This window comes from Lutjanus erythropterus, chromosome 12, assembly GCF_056507025.1.
Source record: "Lutjanus erythropterus isolate fLutEry1 chromosome 12, fLutEry1.hap2, whole genome shotgun sequence".
Classification (NCBI taxonomy): Eukaryota; Metazoa; Chordata; class Actinopteri; order Lutjaniformes; family Lutjanidae; genus Lutjanus; species Lutjanus erythropterus.
This window is the reverse complement of record NC_139328.1, coordinates 19950958-19965542: the sequence shown is the minus strand read 5'-3', so window position 1 is coordinate 19965542 and position 14585 is coordinate 19950958. Positions and strand designations below refer to the sequence as shown.

Below are 14585 nucleotides of genomic sequence, written 5' to 3'. Positions count from 1 at the left end.
GCTGGATCATTTTCCATACAGCCCTTTTTCATTCAGCGGTAGAATGAAAACTATGTCCTTGTCTAACCAACTCTGGTATTAACATCAATTTGAGCATTCCTAAGTAAGAACACAGGCATATAGATATGCAGCCCAACGGGGGGAGAAATGAAGCTCCAGTAACTCATATTACTAATGTGAACAATGTCCTTTTGATGTCTGAGTTTGCTTCGTCTTATCTGCTTTTTCACTCCTGGTCTGTTCAAAACAAAAAGGCTGTGATCCAAATAAGGACATAGGCTGGATACTGCCAACACATCCACACCACTCTGTTCCCCCAAAGAGGCTTCAAGAGGTGAAGTTTGGATTAGGGAGGGGGGCACAGTAAGTTCCAGAGTAGCCAAGACGGGGAGTGGCGGAAGGGGTAAACGGTGGGAAAGGGCTGTCACTAGAGACTGGGGCTGTCTCCAAACCTCCAGTCAAGTTTAAATCACATAGAGCTCCACCGACTCTCAGTTTGCATCCTCCTCTCCTCTCCTCTGCTCACTCGCTCTGTCTCTCCTCCTCCTCTCCTCTCTGTGCCTGCATCTGCTGGTTGATCTCCTCGTCAACCTCGCGAACGCTCTTTTAAGGCATCTTCCTCCAAACCTCTGCAACTAAAACTTTATTTTTCCGACGCCTGTGAAACACTGAGGCACAACTGTCACCATGGAGGCCATCAAGAAGAAGATGCAGATGCTGAAGTTGGACAAGGAGAATGCCATCGACAGGGCAGAGCAAGCTGAGTCCGACAAGAAGGCAGCGGAGGATAAATGCAAGCAGGTGAGACAAGATTGATGGATGTGATGGACTGAGAGACGCTAATTTCACAGAATGTAGAGTCAGCTGGGTAATGATTGAATATTATCATATAAAGGATTTCATATACTGTCCATATAAGAAAATTTGATCCCACACTTGAAAAATTGAGTGTCACAGCAGATAAAAGGTACAAGACATATAGTGTAGATAAGCTTAAAAAAGATTTGAGTGTGCACAATATACAAATGAAGCACTGACACTATATACCAATAAATAAATTATCAGTTAATTAATTAATTACTCAAGTTCTGTACTTTAGTACAATTTTGACATACTTTACTTACATAGTTCTATTCTATGCTACTTTATACTTATACTCCTATATATTTCAAAGGGAAATTTTGCACTTTTCACTCCACTACATTTATTTGGCACTTAGCAGGGGTGTAACTCTAGACAGTGCAGTAGTCCTGCTAAACTGGGGCCCAAGGTTTGGGGGGGCACAGAGAGGACAGGCTTTCCAACAATATGTTGGGTAGAGAACAGGCCCTGGTAAACATAATGCAGGTTGATTTTATTTGTCAGCTTTATAGACAGCATTTTTATATATAAAATAATTTAAAAAAAATTAATTAATACCAACCACTTGTGCAGATTGCAGAAGGGCTGAACACAAATTGCCAGGTATTTCCCAAAGCACCAAATGCTGAATTACAGAGAGCAGCTGATGCTGAGCCCCTGGGCCATGTCTTTTGGTGAGCAGGAGAACGGTGAGGACATCCACAGGGACATAGAGACAGAACAGCAGAGTGATGACTGCTGGACATATTACTGTCCACAGGGAAGCAGAGGGATTACTTCAAGCTACCAGAAGTGGTGGTGCAGCAGTTAAAACAGCCCATCTATAGCAGCTGCTGCTCTGACCCTTGAGCTGGAGAGTACTACGTTACCCAGCATCCTTATCTGAACTCTAATCCTGCTCCATATCAAACAAAACCTCACAAATTCCAAACATCTGCACGTCCATATTTGGTGCTGCAGACAGCTTGATATTTCAAGGAGTAGCTTAATGATAGCACACTTGTACCACTTGATACAAGCAAAGTAGAATCTGGAGATGTAACAGGATATTTGAGGTTTCAAAATAGAGGCAATTATTGCTCAGTGGGAGGTGGTCTCGTCATCATGGTGGTACGAGAGGAATGCTAGAGAGCAGGGAGTTGGACAAAGCCAGGAGCTACGGGAGTAAAGCAAGTGGAAAGAATCCTCGGTCTGTTGGCTGATGCCCTAATCAAACCCTCAGAGGGCACAAGGAGTGACAGTTGTCACTCGCACCGCACATATGGACCCCAAGTTTGTCTACCATGCACATCAAGGAGCAGTCAGCATGAAATCCTAGAAGATTACACAGAGCTCTTCAGTTTGTTTGGATGGTAGTGATACACGCAGCGCTGAGAGATGCTTTCTTTGCTATTCTTGGCACGATGGGATGAACATCAGCGTGCAGTTAGGCTTATGGAGGGCACTGAAAATACACAAAACTAATGCTCAGTATTAACATACATTACACACAACAGATTCCAACAGCAATTAAAGGATCCGTTCACCCAAATTAAAAAGGAATTTTAAAAATTCAGCAGCAACGTCTCCTTTCAGAAACAATGTCCTAGTTCTTCTTGATGATCCACAGACGTCATCATAAAGGGTTTACATTGGAACTACTTTCTACTGACGAAATGATGAAAACTTTTAACAGCAAGTTCTGTGGATAATCAAGAGCAATTTGAATTTTTAGCCATGGTAACAGAATGGTTCAAGGGATGGCATTGTCAGTCGTTCCACCACTTTGGTCCAGGGTGAAATTTATGATCGATTATTACCATGCAGGGGCATAAATTTGTTTCTGGATGGGGGTACTCTTCTAGAAAATTTTGAGCATCAAACATTTCATTTTTTGCATTCTGGTGAATCTTTATATACCAATTTGTGCCTTTTCTGCATCAAATTAGAGTTGGAATGTTTTTATTTATGTAAAGGAAAACACAAAATTCAGACACCAAATTTCAATTTGTCAAATTCTTTGGTTTCTTTGAACTAAAAGTGACATTCCCTTCAGCCTCAGCAGTACTTAGTGTTTAGTGCTAATAAGCAAATTATAGCATGCTAACATGCTGAAATAAAATGGTGAACACAGTAAGCATCATACCTGCTTGACATCACTATGTCTAGGGTAAGGGTAACTTTGGTATTTTTTTTAACCTGGACACATTGTTTTTGTGTCTAAGTGACTAATGATGACATATCTGCCATTTTTAATCCTTTAAAATATCAAAAGTCACACAATAACACAAATAAACAAAAACACCAAAACTACACAACAGACAAACAAACTAACCAATCAAGGCAGCAGTCTGTCAGACAGACAAAATTACTGTTTTTGTCAATGTAGTCCAGTTTCTTTGAACAGAAAGATATAGTGACTATTTTTGGTTAAACAACAAGGACCGTAATCTTTAAAGCTACTCCAATAAACTTTCATATTATGTTGATTTTAGGGGTTCCTGCACAGCGCAGTAGTGTTTCCATCGTAATAAACCCAAAATATCACATCAGAAATAAAATGTGGTAAATAAAAATCGCTTCCTGATTCTTTTTAACTGGCTAACATACTAATCATTGTGACTTTGCCAGGGAAAATGTAAACACAGGCTCGTTTCATCTGATTTCAGAGAGAATCCAGTGGCATGCATGAAGAATAAACAAAATAGCAGATACTCTCACTGATGGTCTTGTGTGCTTATGTAGGCCATATGGAGGCCTCAGAATTAAATTGAGACTCTGCCATAACTCCTTGCTGTAGCTTTAAGAAAAAGTATAAAGCATATCTCTGCATTGAGTATTAGGACATCATTGTTGCAAATTGGTCCAGTTTTGTGCTGCGGTCAGCAGAAGCACAACTGAGCTGCAATGGGTGTCATCCAAGTACATCCACTAAAAGTTCTTGTTTTCCCTACTGACAGGCTTAGATAGTTATTATAAGTGTCTGACATTATGGAAAGGATTGCTACCTTCCTTAAAGAATAGGATTGTTTTGTGTAACCAGAAGCAGCCACTGTATTACTTTGTTCAAAGCGACTAGACTCCATAAATGATCAGTCTCCACTGACAAAAACAGTAATTTTGTGTCATTGTGTGACTTTTGGTGTTTTCAAGGGTCAAAAACTGATCAAGGCATCAGTAGAACAGAGAGGTAAAATGGCTGTTTTTCTCAATGGAGTCTGGTCGCTTTCAACAGAGGCATATAGTGACTGTTTCTGGTTAAATAAAAAAGGATTTTACTCTTAAAATAGATCCGTCTCTGTCACAATCCTCTCCATAATGTGGTAAGTCACTTAGAATAACAATTTGAGCCTGTCAGTGGCAAAAATAAGCACTTCAAGTGGACTTACTATAACGGCACAGTTGCCTGGCAGCTCAGTTTCACTTTTGCTGGCTGTAGCTCTCTCCCTCAATACCAGACCCATTTAAAATTGTTGCTTCCTTTCGTCACTTAGAAACAAAAACATGGGGAAAGATCAAGAGTCAAACTTGGAAAATGCCTAGGTTTTAATATCATCCTTATGAGTAGGTTAGCATGCTGACCTGGGCATTTAGCTCAAAGCGTTGCTGTACCACTGGTGTATATATATATATATATATATATATATATATATATATATATATATATATATATATATATATATATATATATATATATATACATATATATATGTATGTATGTATTTTAAACCTTTAGATATCATATTGTGTACAAAAATAATACTAAAATGTTCCATGCAGCTTTTCAGTCATACGTACTTTGAAAAAGCAGAAGCTTGGTTTGGTTTTCATCCCTGACTCTCTGTCATATTGGGCGTCTTTCAGCTGGAGGACGAGCTGCTTGCTCTGCAGAAGAAACTGAAGGGAACAGAGGATGAGCTTGACAAGTACTCGGAGGCCCTGAAGGATGCTCAGGAGAAACTGGAACTGTCAGAGAAGAAGGCCGCAGATGTGAGTCAACCACAAAAAAGACACCATCTGAAACACATTATCCACATTATACAGTGGAACACCACAACTTCTAAGTTTCAGTTTTGTAAAGTTCTGATGATGACCACTCTTTCAGATGGACTGACCTACATATCAGTCCATGATTTAAAAAAGACCAGTTAAAGAGACACATTCAGGAAGTTATTTTCTATCAGTATTAGTTTTTGTTTTTTTTTTTTTACTTTTTTTATTGACTATTGAGAGCTTATAACACTCAGACTGAGTGTTGCTTCTCCTTTTTACACTCCCAAAAAAAAAGCCATGTCTGGACTCGCCTTAAGAGTTAACGGTAGTGTTTGGTTGTTTCTACAGTGATTGAACATAACAGCAGAGTGAAAATACTGAATAATAAAAGAGAACGCTGACATTCAGAATAATCACTAAAAACAGTTTTGAAAGTTATTTGCCCAGTTGTAATCATGGAAACTAAGGCCACAAACTTTAAAAGTCTCTTGGTTTCTATGATTTTAACAAAACAAAGTAATAAAATAAGGCCTCAAGAGGACATTCATTCCAAAGTTTTGCCATGAGACTAAATTTGAAAATCCCATTTTGTGTATTAAACACAAACTGGTACTGTGCATATATTTCAGAAACTAATTACACCAAACTTCTACTTCCAATCTGCTGTGCAGCACCTGCGGATCAACCACAATGTAAAAATTACGACCTTGAAATGAATCCTGAAATGAATCCTGAAATGAATCCTGAAATGAATCCTGAAATGACTTGTATCTTCAAACTCTTATTAGTGTCTTTGTGAGGCCTGTAACTGAGCTATTTCTCAAGCACAGACAAAACTTGGCCAGCCTGTAGCCGACCAGGAATCCCAGGAATGCAGCTTAAGCAAACAGAGAACCCCATACTGCAGTGTCTAATGAAATCAATGCTCTGACCTTTTTTGGGGCGGAGATATTATTCTCTGCTCTGTCTGGACTTACAGTACATCGGAAACAGCATGACCGAATGAATGACCGTTCATTTTTAAGAGCATCTGTGTCATTTTAGTTCTTTCTCTCACAGTAATATCTCAGTTACCTGGAAAAGATGATAACTGATTAAGTTTTATCTTTTATCTAAGGGAAAATGTTAAAGCTGCAGTAGGTAATTTGAACATTCACAATGAAAACCCTCCACATCTCACTCTGCTAAGTCCCACCCACCAAATATTGCATTTGAATGTCAAGGTTAAGGTACACTAGATATGGGTAAAAATTTAATATTTGTACCTTATTTTGCCCTTCAATTAAATATTGTTAGAGACATACAAATGTCACAATTAGCTATTTCAACCAAAGATATAATTAAATAATATTGTCTACTGCTGCAGTAATAAGAAAAATGGGTAATAAGACCTGACTTAGTTTGTTTTGTTAGCAGCATGAACAATATTATTTTTATGACATCAGGAGTACTTTTCTAATGTTTTACTTGAGATATCATTAAACTTATCTTTTTTCCTTTTTACAAAATAAACCAAAACAAAGACAAAGAGGAAGATCTTGGGTATTTGGGTATTTTGGGTGATTACTAATTATATTAATTACAATTATTTTCATTATCAACCAATGTACTGATTGATTTCTTGATTAACAGCGTGACATCTTCAGTCTGACCAGCAGTCCAAAACCTCAAAGCATTCTGGTTACTATTGTGTAAAATTAAAAATAAATATGCATATGGGCTGACAAATTATCAGTTGATAATTAGGAACTGATAAAACAAAATCAGAGCCAATAAATATCAGCTTTAAAAATATATGATTTGACAGATTAAACCAAAGCATTTCATTTGAATATTTAGGCAAAAAGCTCTATAAAAGTGAAAGTTTTTTGATGCACTAGAAAAACAAAAACAAACAAACAAACAAAACAAGGGAACATTTGAATAATCACAACTTTAGCCTTTCTTACCTTCAGGTGTGCGTAAAGTTAGCGTCAGGTTATATTAACCTAATTTTTAAAATGCAATAATGTGATATTATTGGTAATCTCATTGATAGAAGCCACAACAAGCAGGTAATCATTGGTTATGATGTCAGCTGAAAAAAATCCATATATTGCAGTCACAATTTACAAAAAAGGCAAATTCCCACAATAATCAAAATAGGAGCAGATTATTTCTTTTTGTTTTTTTGAATCAAAGTACAACTTATTTCTAAAAAACAAAAAAAAAGAAAAAGAAAAGAAAGAAAGAAAAAAAAGAAAGAAAGAAAGAAAGAAAGAAAGAAAGAAAAGAAAGAAAGAAAGAAAAGAAAAACAGTGAAAGCAAATGAGATAACCCCCCCTAAAGTTCAAAGGTCAGATTACACATGTCTGTCTCAGATGACCTGCCAGATGCCCACAGATGTGCTTTTTGCTGGTCTGTCCACCACTACTTCTTCCACTGTGTTTAACACTACTTGTGCAGGACGCTGATAAATATTACTGTGATTCAGGGACAGAAAATGAATGCTCTGAAAAGAAAAAGAGGAGCAGGAGGCAGAGAAGGGCGCTGTAGGAATGTGTCGCCACCCGATGGCTGCGGGTCACGTCTGCAACCAAATCAATTTACATTCCAGAGGCCGCTGCAGGTCATCAACCCCTGCTGAAGAGGATTATTACCGCCCCACCCCACCACTGAGCCTCACTCCTCCTCTTAATAGGAGTAAATCTTTGGACCTTTGATTGCTATTCAACTTCCTTTCTTTCCTTCCCAGTCGTATTTCTACTCGTCTTTTCTTTGGAAACACATCCATTTATGATTCACATGAATTTATATGAATCAGTTCGGTGAATCAGATGAGGTAACTGTACTCTTCCTCTCCTTCCTGCTCCCTGTGATCTAATCACAGGAGAAAAATGCAGCCTAAGCAACACCTTACATTTGCCTTATAAGTCCACAATAGAAACTGACTTCACACACCTCTTTTGTGGAGGAAAAGAGCAGTGCCTTCCCCTCCTAAATCCTGTGATGTCATCTGAGGCCAGGCTTCTCCACAGGATTGGAGGATCTCGCCATAAATTTCCTGAAAACTCCCAGCCCTTTTTTCCCCCTTCCCATCCCAACGCTGACTTCCTGCCTGCCCGAGAAAAAAAGTCGTCCTCGGAGCTGAAACTTTGACGCAAATCGGTAACTTTTTTACGGATACAACCGGTCGATCTAGACAGCTACATTTTTCTTTGCTTTTTGAGGACACAAAGTAACCGAAATCATGGAGGTGGTTAAGAAGAAAATCCAGACCCTGCAGCAACAAGTTGATGAGGCAGAGGAGCGTGAACTGGCAGTACAAAGGGAGTTGGACACTGAACGAGAACTGCGCGAAAAAGTGAGATGACTTAATAATTCATCAACCTTAAGTTGTATTTTTTTAATTTATGTTATGCTCACATACCTGTCGATCACTGTTACTGTGGGCTGAAAGGGATTGATACGACAGGTAGCGATAATGGCCCTCCCATTACGCTTCTATAAGAATTTAAAACTTTTGCTGCGAATCCCATTTAAAAAATTGTTATTTTTATATTGTAATCCGTGTAAATAGTGGATTTAGTGTCTAATGGAAAAACAGGTCATCATTTATAGCGGCACTCCTTGGTATACTTTTGTTCGGCTGTGTTATCTAACTGAAATCCGCCCTAGATCTTCTCTAACACCTAGAAATGCACCGGACGCCCCCAGTTAAACGTTAACTGTCATCACGGCTACTTAAGCATTAAGTGTTGGCAGGCTTTTTAAGAGTTTGAAAGCTTGGATTTTCCCAGTTTACAGCACTTGGAAAATTGTTTCTTCTTCCTGTTATGTCAAGCATCCAGTGGGCTTTGTCTATGCTCGCCCTTTGAATGAATAACATTTGGCACATTATCTCAAATTCGGAGCTTTAATCCTTCCTCTTCCTCCTCATCCTCCCTCCACACAGGAAGACGAGAGTAGACTGGTTATCTGTCATATCAGTCTCACAGGAAACAGGCCGAGGAGAAGCAATCTGTTGTCCCCCAAACATACATGGGTTTAAATTATTGAAGTCAGGCCAAGCACCAGCTGTACTACTTCAGATATGTCGGGGTTAAATCTGCTGTCCTGCATCAGCAGTTTTCAAAGTGTCTTGTCAGGATTCAAAGTCCAGGACTCATCATGGTCGTGAAACTGACTACATATTAGATGGGAGAAAAAAAGAAAACAGGAATATGTGTATGCCCAAAGACTAGGGCTGCGACTAACGAATATTTTCCTCGCTGACTATTTTAATGGTTAATTGTTTCGTCTATAAAATATAAAAAAAAATGTGAAAATGCTTTCCCAGAGCCCAAAGTGACATCATCACATTGCTTCTTTTGTCCAGCCAGCAGTCCCAAACTCAAAGACTTCGCGTTCTCTTCTCTTTCATTGTTAAATTTTAGGAGATGGACCCAGGAAATGTTTGATATCTTTGCTTGAAAAATTAAGGAAATGAACTAAACTAATTTTCTTTGGAGTGATTAATCATTCCAGGTCTATCAGACAGTATTGCAATGGTTCCCAGAGACTAAATAGATATATGACTTTTAGAAGCACCGTCAAAAGCAAGAGCCAAAATGCACATTTAAAAATCACTGATTTGATATTATATGGCTGGTTTCCAATGGGCAACTTTAGCCAGTCTGAAACTGTATCCATCCTCTTGTGGCAGCAGTGTGTTTCCTGTCTGACCTCTGACCTTTGACCTCTCTCCTCTTCCACTTTGTGTTGCTGTAGGCTGAAGGCGATGTGGCATCTTTGAACCGCAGGATCCAGCTGGTGGAGGAGGAGTTGGACCGCGCTCAGGAGAGACTGGCCACAGCCCTGCAGAAACTGGAGGAGGCTGAGAAGGCTGCAGATGAGAGTGAAAGGTGAGAATAAACATGGACGGACCGAAGTCAGAATGTGTCAACCACATATGGTAGACATGCCATCAGCTACAAAATGAACAAATGATAACCTTATGAGATAATGTGAGTTAGTATCCGTGTGCAGCTCAGGCTGTTACAGTCATGAAATTTTAGTTCACTAGTAATTGTCAAACAAATGATTGAGAATAACATTTTCATTGTCTTTTTCTGCCCATTTTATACCACAACAAAAATATAGGCCTAATACATTTCTGTTTGGCTTGTAGGCTTTGTTAACAAAAATTGCTCTGGAGAGATGTGACCTAAAAAATAACTTAAAGCTGCTTCAATGAAGTTTCATATTGAGTCGACTTTTGAGGCCCCTGTGGACAAAAGTGACATTTTTTTCCATTGTAATAACAACAAAATATAGTGTCAAAAATAAAATTATCTAAATAAAATCTCATCATCTGATTTCAAGGAGAGTCCAACCCGGTGGGAGGCATGAAGAATAACTGTGGTCAAATGGATGGTCTTGTTTGCTTATGTAGGTCCTATAGAGATCAGTATTAAAGTGAGACTGCCTCTTAACCAGTTAAAAACTCCTTGTAGTAGCTTTAAATATACAAAGCCTATTACTGAAATATACAAAGAAATCACTGACAATACAGGTACTAATAGTCAAAAACACTGAACAGTGCACTATGTCCAACACAGGTCATGTCTGATCTACAACTATTAGTCTAAATTTTAAACAAATACAGATAAACAGTCAGAAGTGAATCCTTGAAATGGAAATGCCACCCAAATGTGTGGTGTCTTTGTGGTCTTGTTGAACTGTGTGTTTCTGATCATCAGAGGCATGAAGGTGATTGAGAACAGAGCCATGAAAGATGAAGAGAAGATGGAGATCCAGGAGATGCAGCTCAAAGAGGCCAAACACATCGCTGAGGAGGCGGACCGCAAATACGAGGAGGTGTGCGCACGGAGATCACATTTCAGCTGACTTTCGGTTTTCATGTGAATCCGAATGACTCATTTCTGTTTTTGCTGAACCGTGATTTTATCTCTTTTTCGTCTCAGGTTGCCCGTAAACTGGTAATCCTTGAGGGTGAGCTGGAGAGAGCAGAAGAGAGGGCAGAGATCGCAGAGCTGTAAGCACAACTACGTTGAATCAGTTTTCTGCATGCTTGCAGTCATCGTTCAGGTGTTACTCAGATAACAGGTCAGTGTCAGACACATTCAGATAATTTAAATGTATTTCTCTATTAACACAGTAAGTGTGGTGACCTGGAAGAAGAGCTGAAGAACGTCACCAACAACCTCAAGTCACTAGAGGCTCAGTCTGATAAGGTAAGTGCTGTGAATTTGTCCTGGAGATTTGAAGTGTTACACCTTCAGTTCACCTGCCTGTGCATCCATATTCTGCCCAGAATGAGCTCTGGAACTGTAAAACTCTGACCCTGCTTACATCTTGTTTTGACATGACGTGGGTGATCTGATCAGAAGTGGACGGCTTAGTACATTTACAGTACAGTTTAAAAGGTGTATTCAAACAGCTGCTAAATGTTAGCAGGTAAGACGCACTTTAGACAGGAGTAACCACTAGTACAGCAATGCAGTGACTGTTTTGTGAGTGTTTGTTTATTCTCTTGTAACACTGTAGTCGCCAGTGCACCGCTGCTTACTCTGCTGTAGCTGCCGTCAGCTAGTGAGCTTGGTTAGCAGTCTGTCAGATATATCCTCTGCAGTCAGTGGAGGCTGATTGACGGGGCATACAGAACCTGCGGAGATTCAACGTTACAGTGGCTCCGACTGGGTGTTATGCTGTGTTGAAATACATTAACAAAAATATTCAGTCTCCTTGCTGTTTGTTCCAACACGTTCGGAATAATTACCCCTATTGCCGTTAGCATTTAAAGAGACAGATCATCCTCAAATCAAAAATCCATATTTCCCCTCTGGCCTGTAGTGTTATTTATCCATCTAGACTTTTTTGGGGTGAGTTGTAGAGTTTTATTTGCCATAGAGATGACTGCCATCAGTCCAGTATAATGGACTAAATGGCACTCGACTTGTGGTGTTCAAAGTACCAAAAAAGTACATTTGATAAATTCTAAACCAGTGTCTCTTAATAATCAACACACCTTAGTGAGAGAAGTTTCATGTAGGAACTACTTTCTTTCTGCAGTAGAATCTACCAGTTCCTAAATGAAACTACTCGCAACAAAAAACAGAATTTGGATTATTTTGAGCAACTGGGTCATGATTCAGATGTATTTTTTTGGTGGTTGGAGCAACACAGGACTTGGTCCATTTAGTCCCATTATACTGGAGAGAAGACAAACATCTGTATGGCTGATATGTCCAAAACTCTGCAAATCACACCAAAACAATCTAGATGGATAAATATCACTACAAGCTGGGGGACATGTGTATTTTTAATTTTGGTGTGAACTGTCCCTTAACAGGTGACTCACTTTGTGCCCCTAACATACATATTTAGATAATTATCATAAATGTGCAATGACTAGGTGACTAATGACTTAAACTGGCGATTGTCGGTTGACCAGGAAAATCTTGAGTCGGGGAGAAGCCCCAGTGTTTCGAATCATCTGCTGCTCATCTTGGCAGATAAGAGAGCCCAAACACGTGATTTGCATTACGATGAACCAAATGATGTCCTTTCAGGGCGCCAGCTGAGTATGTGGCCCAGGACATGTTAATGTACACACTGAAACCACCTCCGACTTTGATCTCAATATGTCCTCAGCGTGTTGTGGGTGCAGTCACACCTGTACTTAGAGCTGTCCACTTGTGATCTGATGACTCAAGACGTGTGGAAACAAGCTCCCTGATCTAACTAGAACAAAAAAAAGTAACATGTCTGTCAGTAACGTTTACAACATAGATATTAAGCATTAAAATGTGGAATAAAAACATTGTTATATCTGTAGTTTTGGCAATTAAAACATTTTCTTCTTCTATTTCTCTGTCTCTATAGTACTCTGAGAAAGAGGACAAATATGAGGAGGAGATTAAAGTCCTGAATGACAGACTTAAGGAGGTAAGTTCATGTCTGCTTCAGCTATATTCTCTGAGAGAAGTTTTTGTGTCTAGATGATTAATATGTTTATTATCTTTTCAAAGGCGGAGACCCGTGCAGAATTCGCAGAAAGGACAGTGGCTAAGCTGGAAAAGACCATAGATGACTTAGAAGGTATGCTTCATTCTAATCCTTCTTTTCAATCCTACATTTTTCTTTACTTTGTTCAGTTCTTTATGAGTCTTAATTTTCCTTTTCTTAACTTTTGACCTGACTTCTCTCTTTCTTCCTCCTGCAAATCTGCATTTTCCTCCACCTGCTCTCTCTCTGCCCTCTGACCTGCAGACGAACTGTACACTCAGAAGCTGAAATACAAGGCTATCAGTGAGGAGCTGGATCATGCCCTCAATGATATGAACACCTTGTAAACCCGCATTTGACTCAGGATGTTTTCACTTTCTCTTTATCTTTGTCTCACCTGATTAGAAGCACTTTGTCTCTTCTTTTCTCCCTTCTTTTTGCTCTCACTGCTCCCTGCTCCTTTTGCATTTCAATTAAATCTCAATAAAGATATTTTTCTCTTTTACCTTGTCTTCTATCATTTCACTTTTCACTGCTCTGAAGATGTAACAGTTTACATATTTATTGGCCACTATGTAGAGTCCAGATTTGTAGGTATACACTTGTTTGTTTCACTCTGTCTGCTCTGGAGTGACCCATATTTTATTATCTTACCCATTGCACTCGTGATCAATGCATTTTTTATCTACTGCTACTTTTTATTGCAGAGAACCTATCGACCGCGAAAGAGGAAAACCTAGGGATGCACCAAGTCCTCGACCAAACACTGCAGGAGCTCAGTAGCTTGTAAAATGCCAAGAAGAACATCAAACAATAAAAAACAAGCAGTTTTTGTAAAAGATATTTTCTACATGCCATCCATTTTCTATAATTCCATTCTTATTTCTGGTTGTTAGAACAAATGTACCCCTTTTTATATATTTATGGTTCTTTTGTTTCATTTCCTTTTTTTAAAAAAAAAAAATGGTTTTGGGTCCATATGATATGATATGATATGTTTTGGTGCTGGAAATTGCGTTGCATTGACCAAACTCTGAGCACAAATAAAACTGACAATGATGCTGATGATTTTGTGGGTTCTGTGTTACGTTGAGTGTGTGTGGGATTTTTTTTTTCTTCTCTATGTAAGTATGCACAGTTCTGCATATGTGTTTGTGTGTGTATGTGCTTAAGGGTATTTCAACACAGTCATAAACTAACAGGAGAAGAAGCAGAAAGAGCCCACCCTTCAATTTACATGTGCCAACATGCTCAGTGTTTTCGTTCTGCTCTGCTAAGACTCTGAATTCCTCCAACATAAAAGTAGAGATGTTGCCTAGCTGCTGGCCCTTTGCTCCATCAACAGGGATCTCACTTTCTTTATTCCAGTAAACATATACTGCATGTGACTAACATTTTGATTTCAGTATTAACTGCTGCAGTCAAACATATTACCACATAAAGTTAATGTAAAGATTATATTGTCCGCTTGGCCATCAGTTGAGACTTTTAATGGGCTCTTAGTGTAAGTTAGCTAAATGTGACATTATAATATTAATCAACATGAAAAGGCATCAAGGAGTATTAATTTCTAAACCATCTCCATGACAACTGAGTAAATCCATCTGTTGAGGAAAGCCATGTGATGTGGTTGAAAGCCAGTGTGGGAAGGTAGTTTTAAAGCATAACTTTGCAAACTACCAGTGACTTTAAACCGGAAGATGAACTACAGCAAAGCTATCCAAGGGATAACTGTAGTTTGGTTAACTAAAGCCACTTAGAAA

General features: G+C 38.9%; 1 protein-coding gene across 3 annotated transcripts; it reads left to right on the top strand.

Annotated features, from left to right (window-relative positions):
- The first annotated feature begins 454 nt into the window (after positions 1–454).
- Positions 455–13788, top strand: LOC146317901 (tropomyosin alpha-1 chain-like). Of its 3 annotated transcripts, none has more exons than XM_084731767.1 (9): positions 455–801; positions 4705–4830; positions 9583–9716; positions 10554–10671; positions 10779–10849; positions 10973–11048; positions 12700–12762; positions 12846–12915; positions 13087–13327. In XM_084731767.1, the coding sequence occupies exons 1-9, from the start codon at positions 688–690 to the stop codon at positions 13167–13169; spliced, it is 855 nt and encodes a 284-aa protein (XP_084587893.1). In that variant the 5' UTR covers positions 455–687; the 3' UTR covers positions 13170–13327. The 3 variants fall into 3 exon arrangements, with proteins under 3 accessions (XP_084587893.1, XP_084587892.1, XP_084587894.1); XM_084731766.1 differs by lacking the exon at positions 13087–13327 and adding an exon at positions 13530–13788 and having other exon boundaries at positions 463–801; XM_084731768.1 differs by lacking the exons at positions 455–801; positions 4705–4830; positions 13087–13327 and adding exons at positions 7881–8176; positions 13530–13788.
- Positions 13789–14585: the final 797 nt, after the last annotated feature.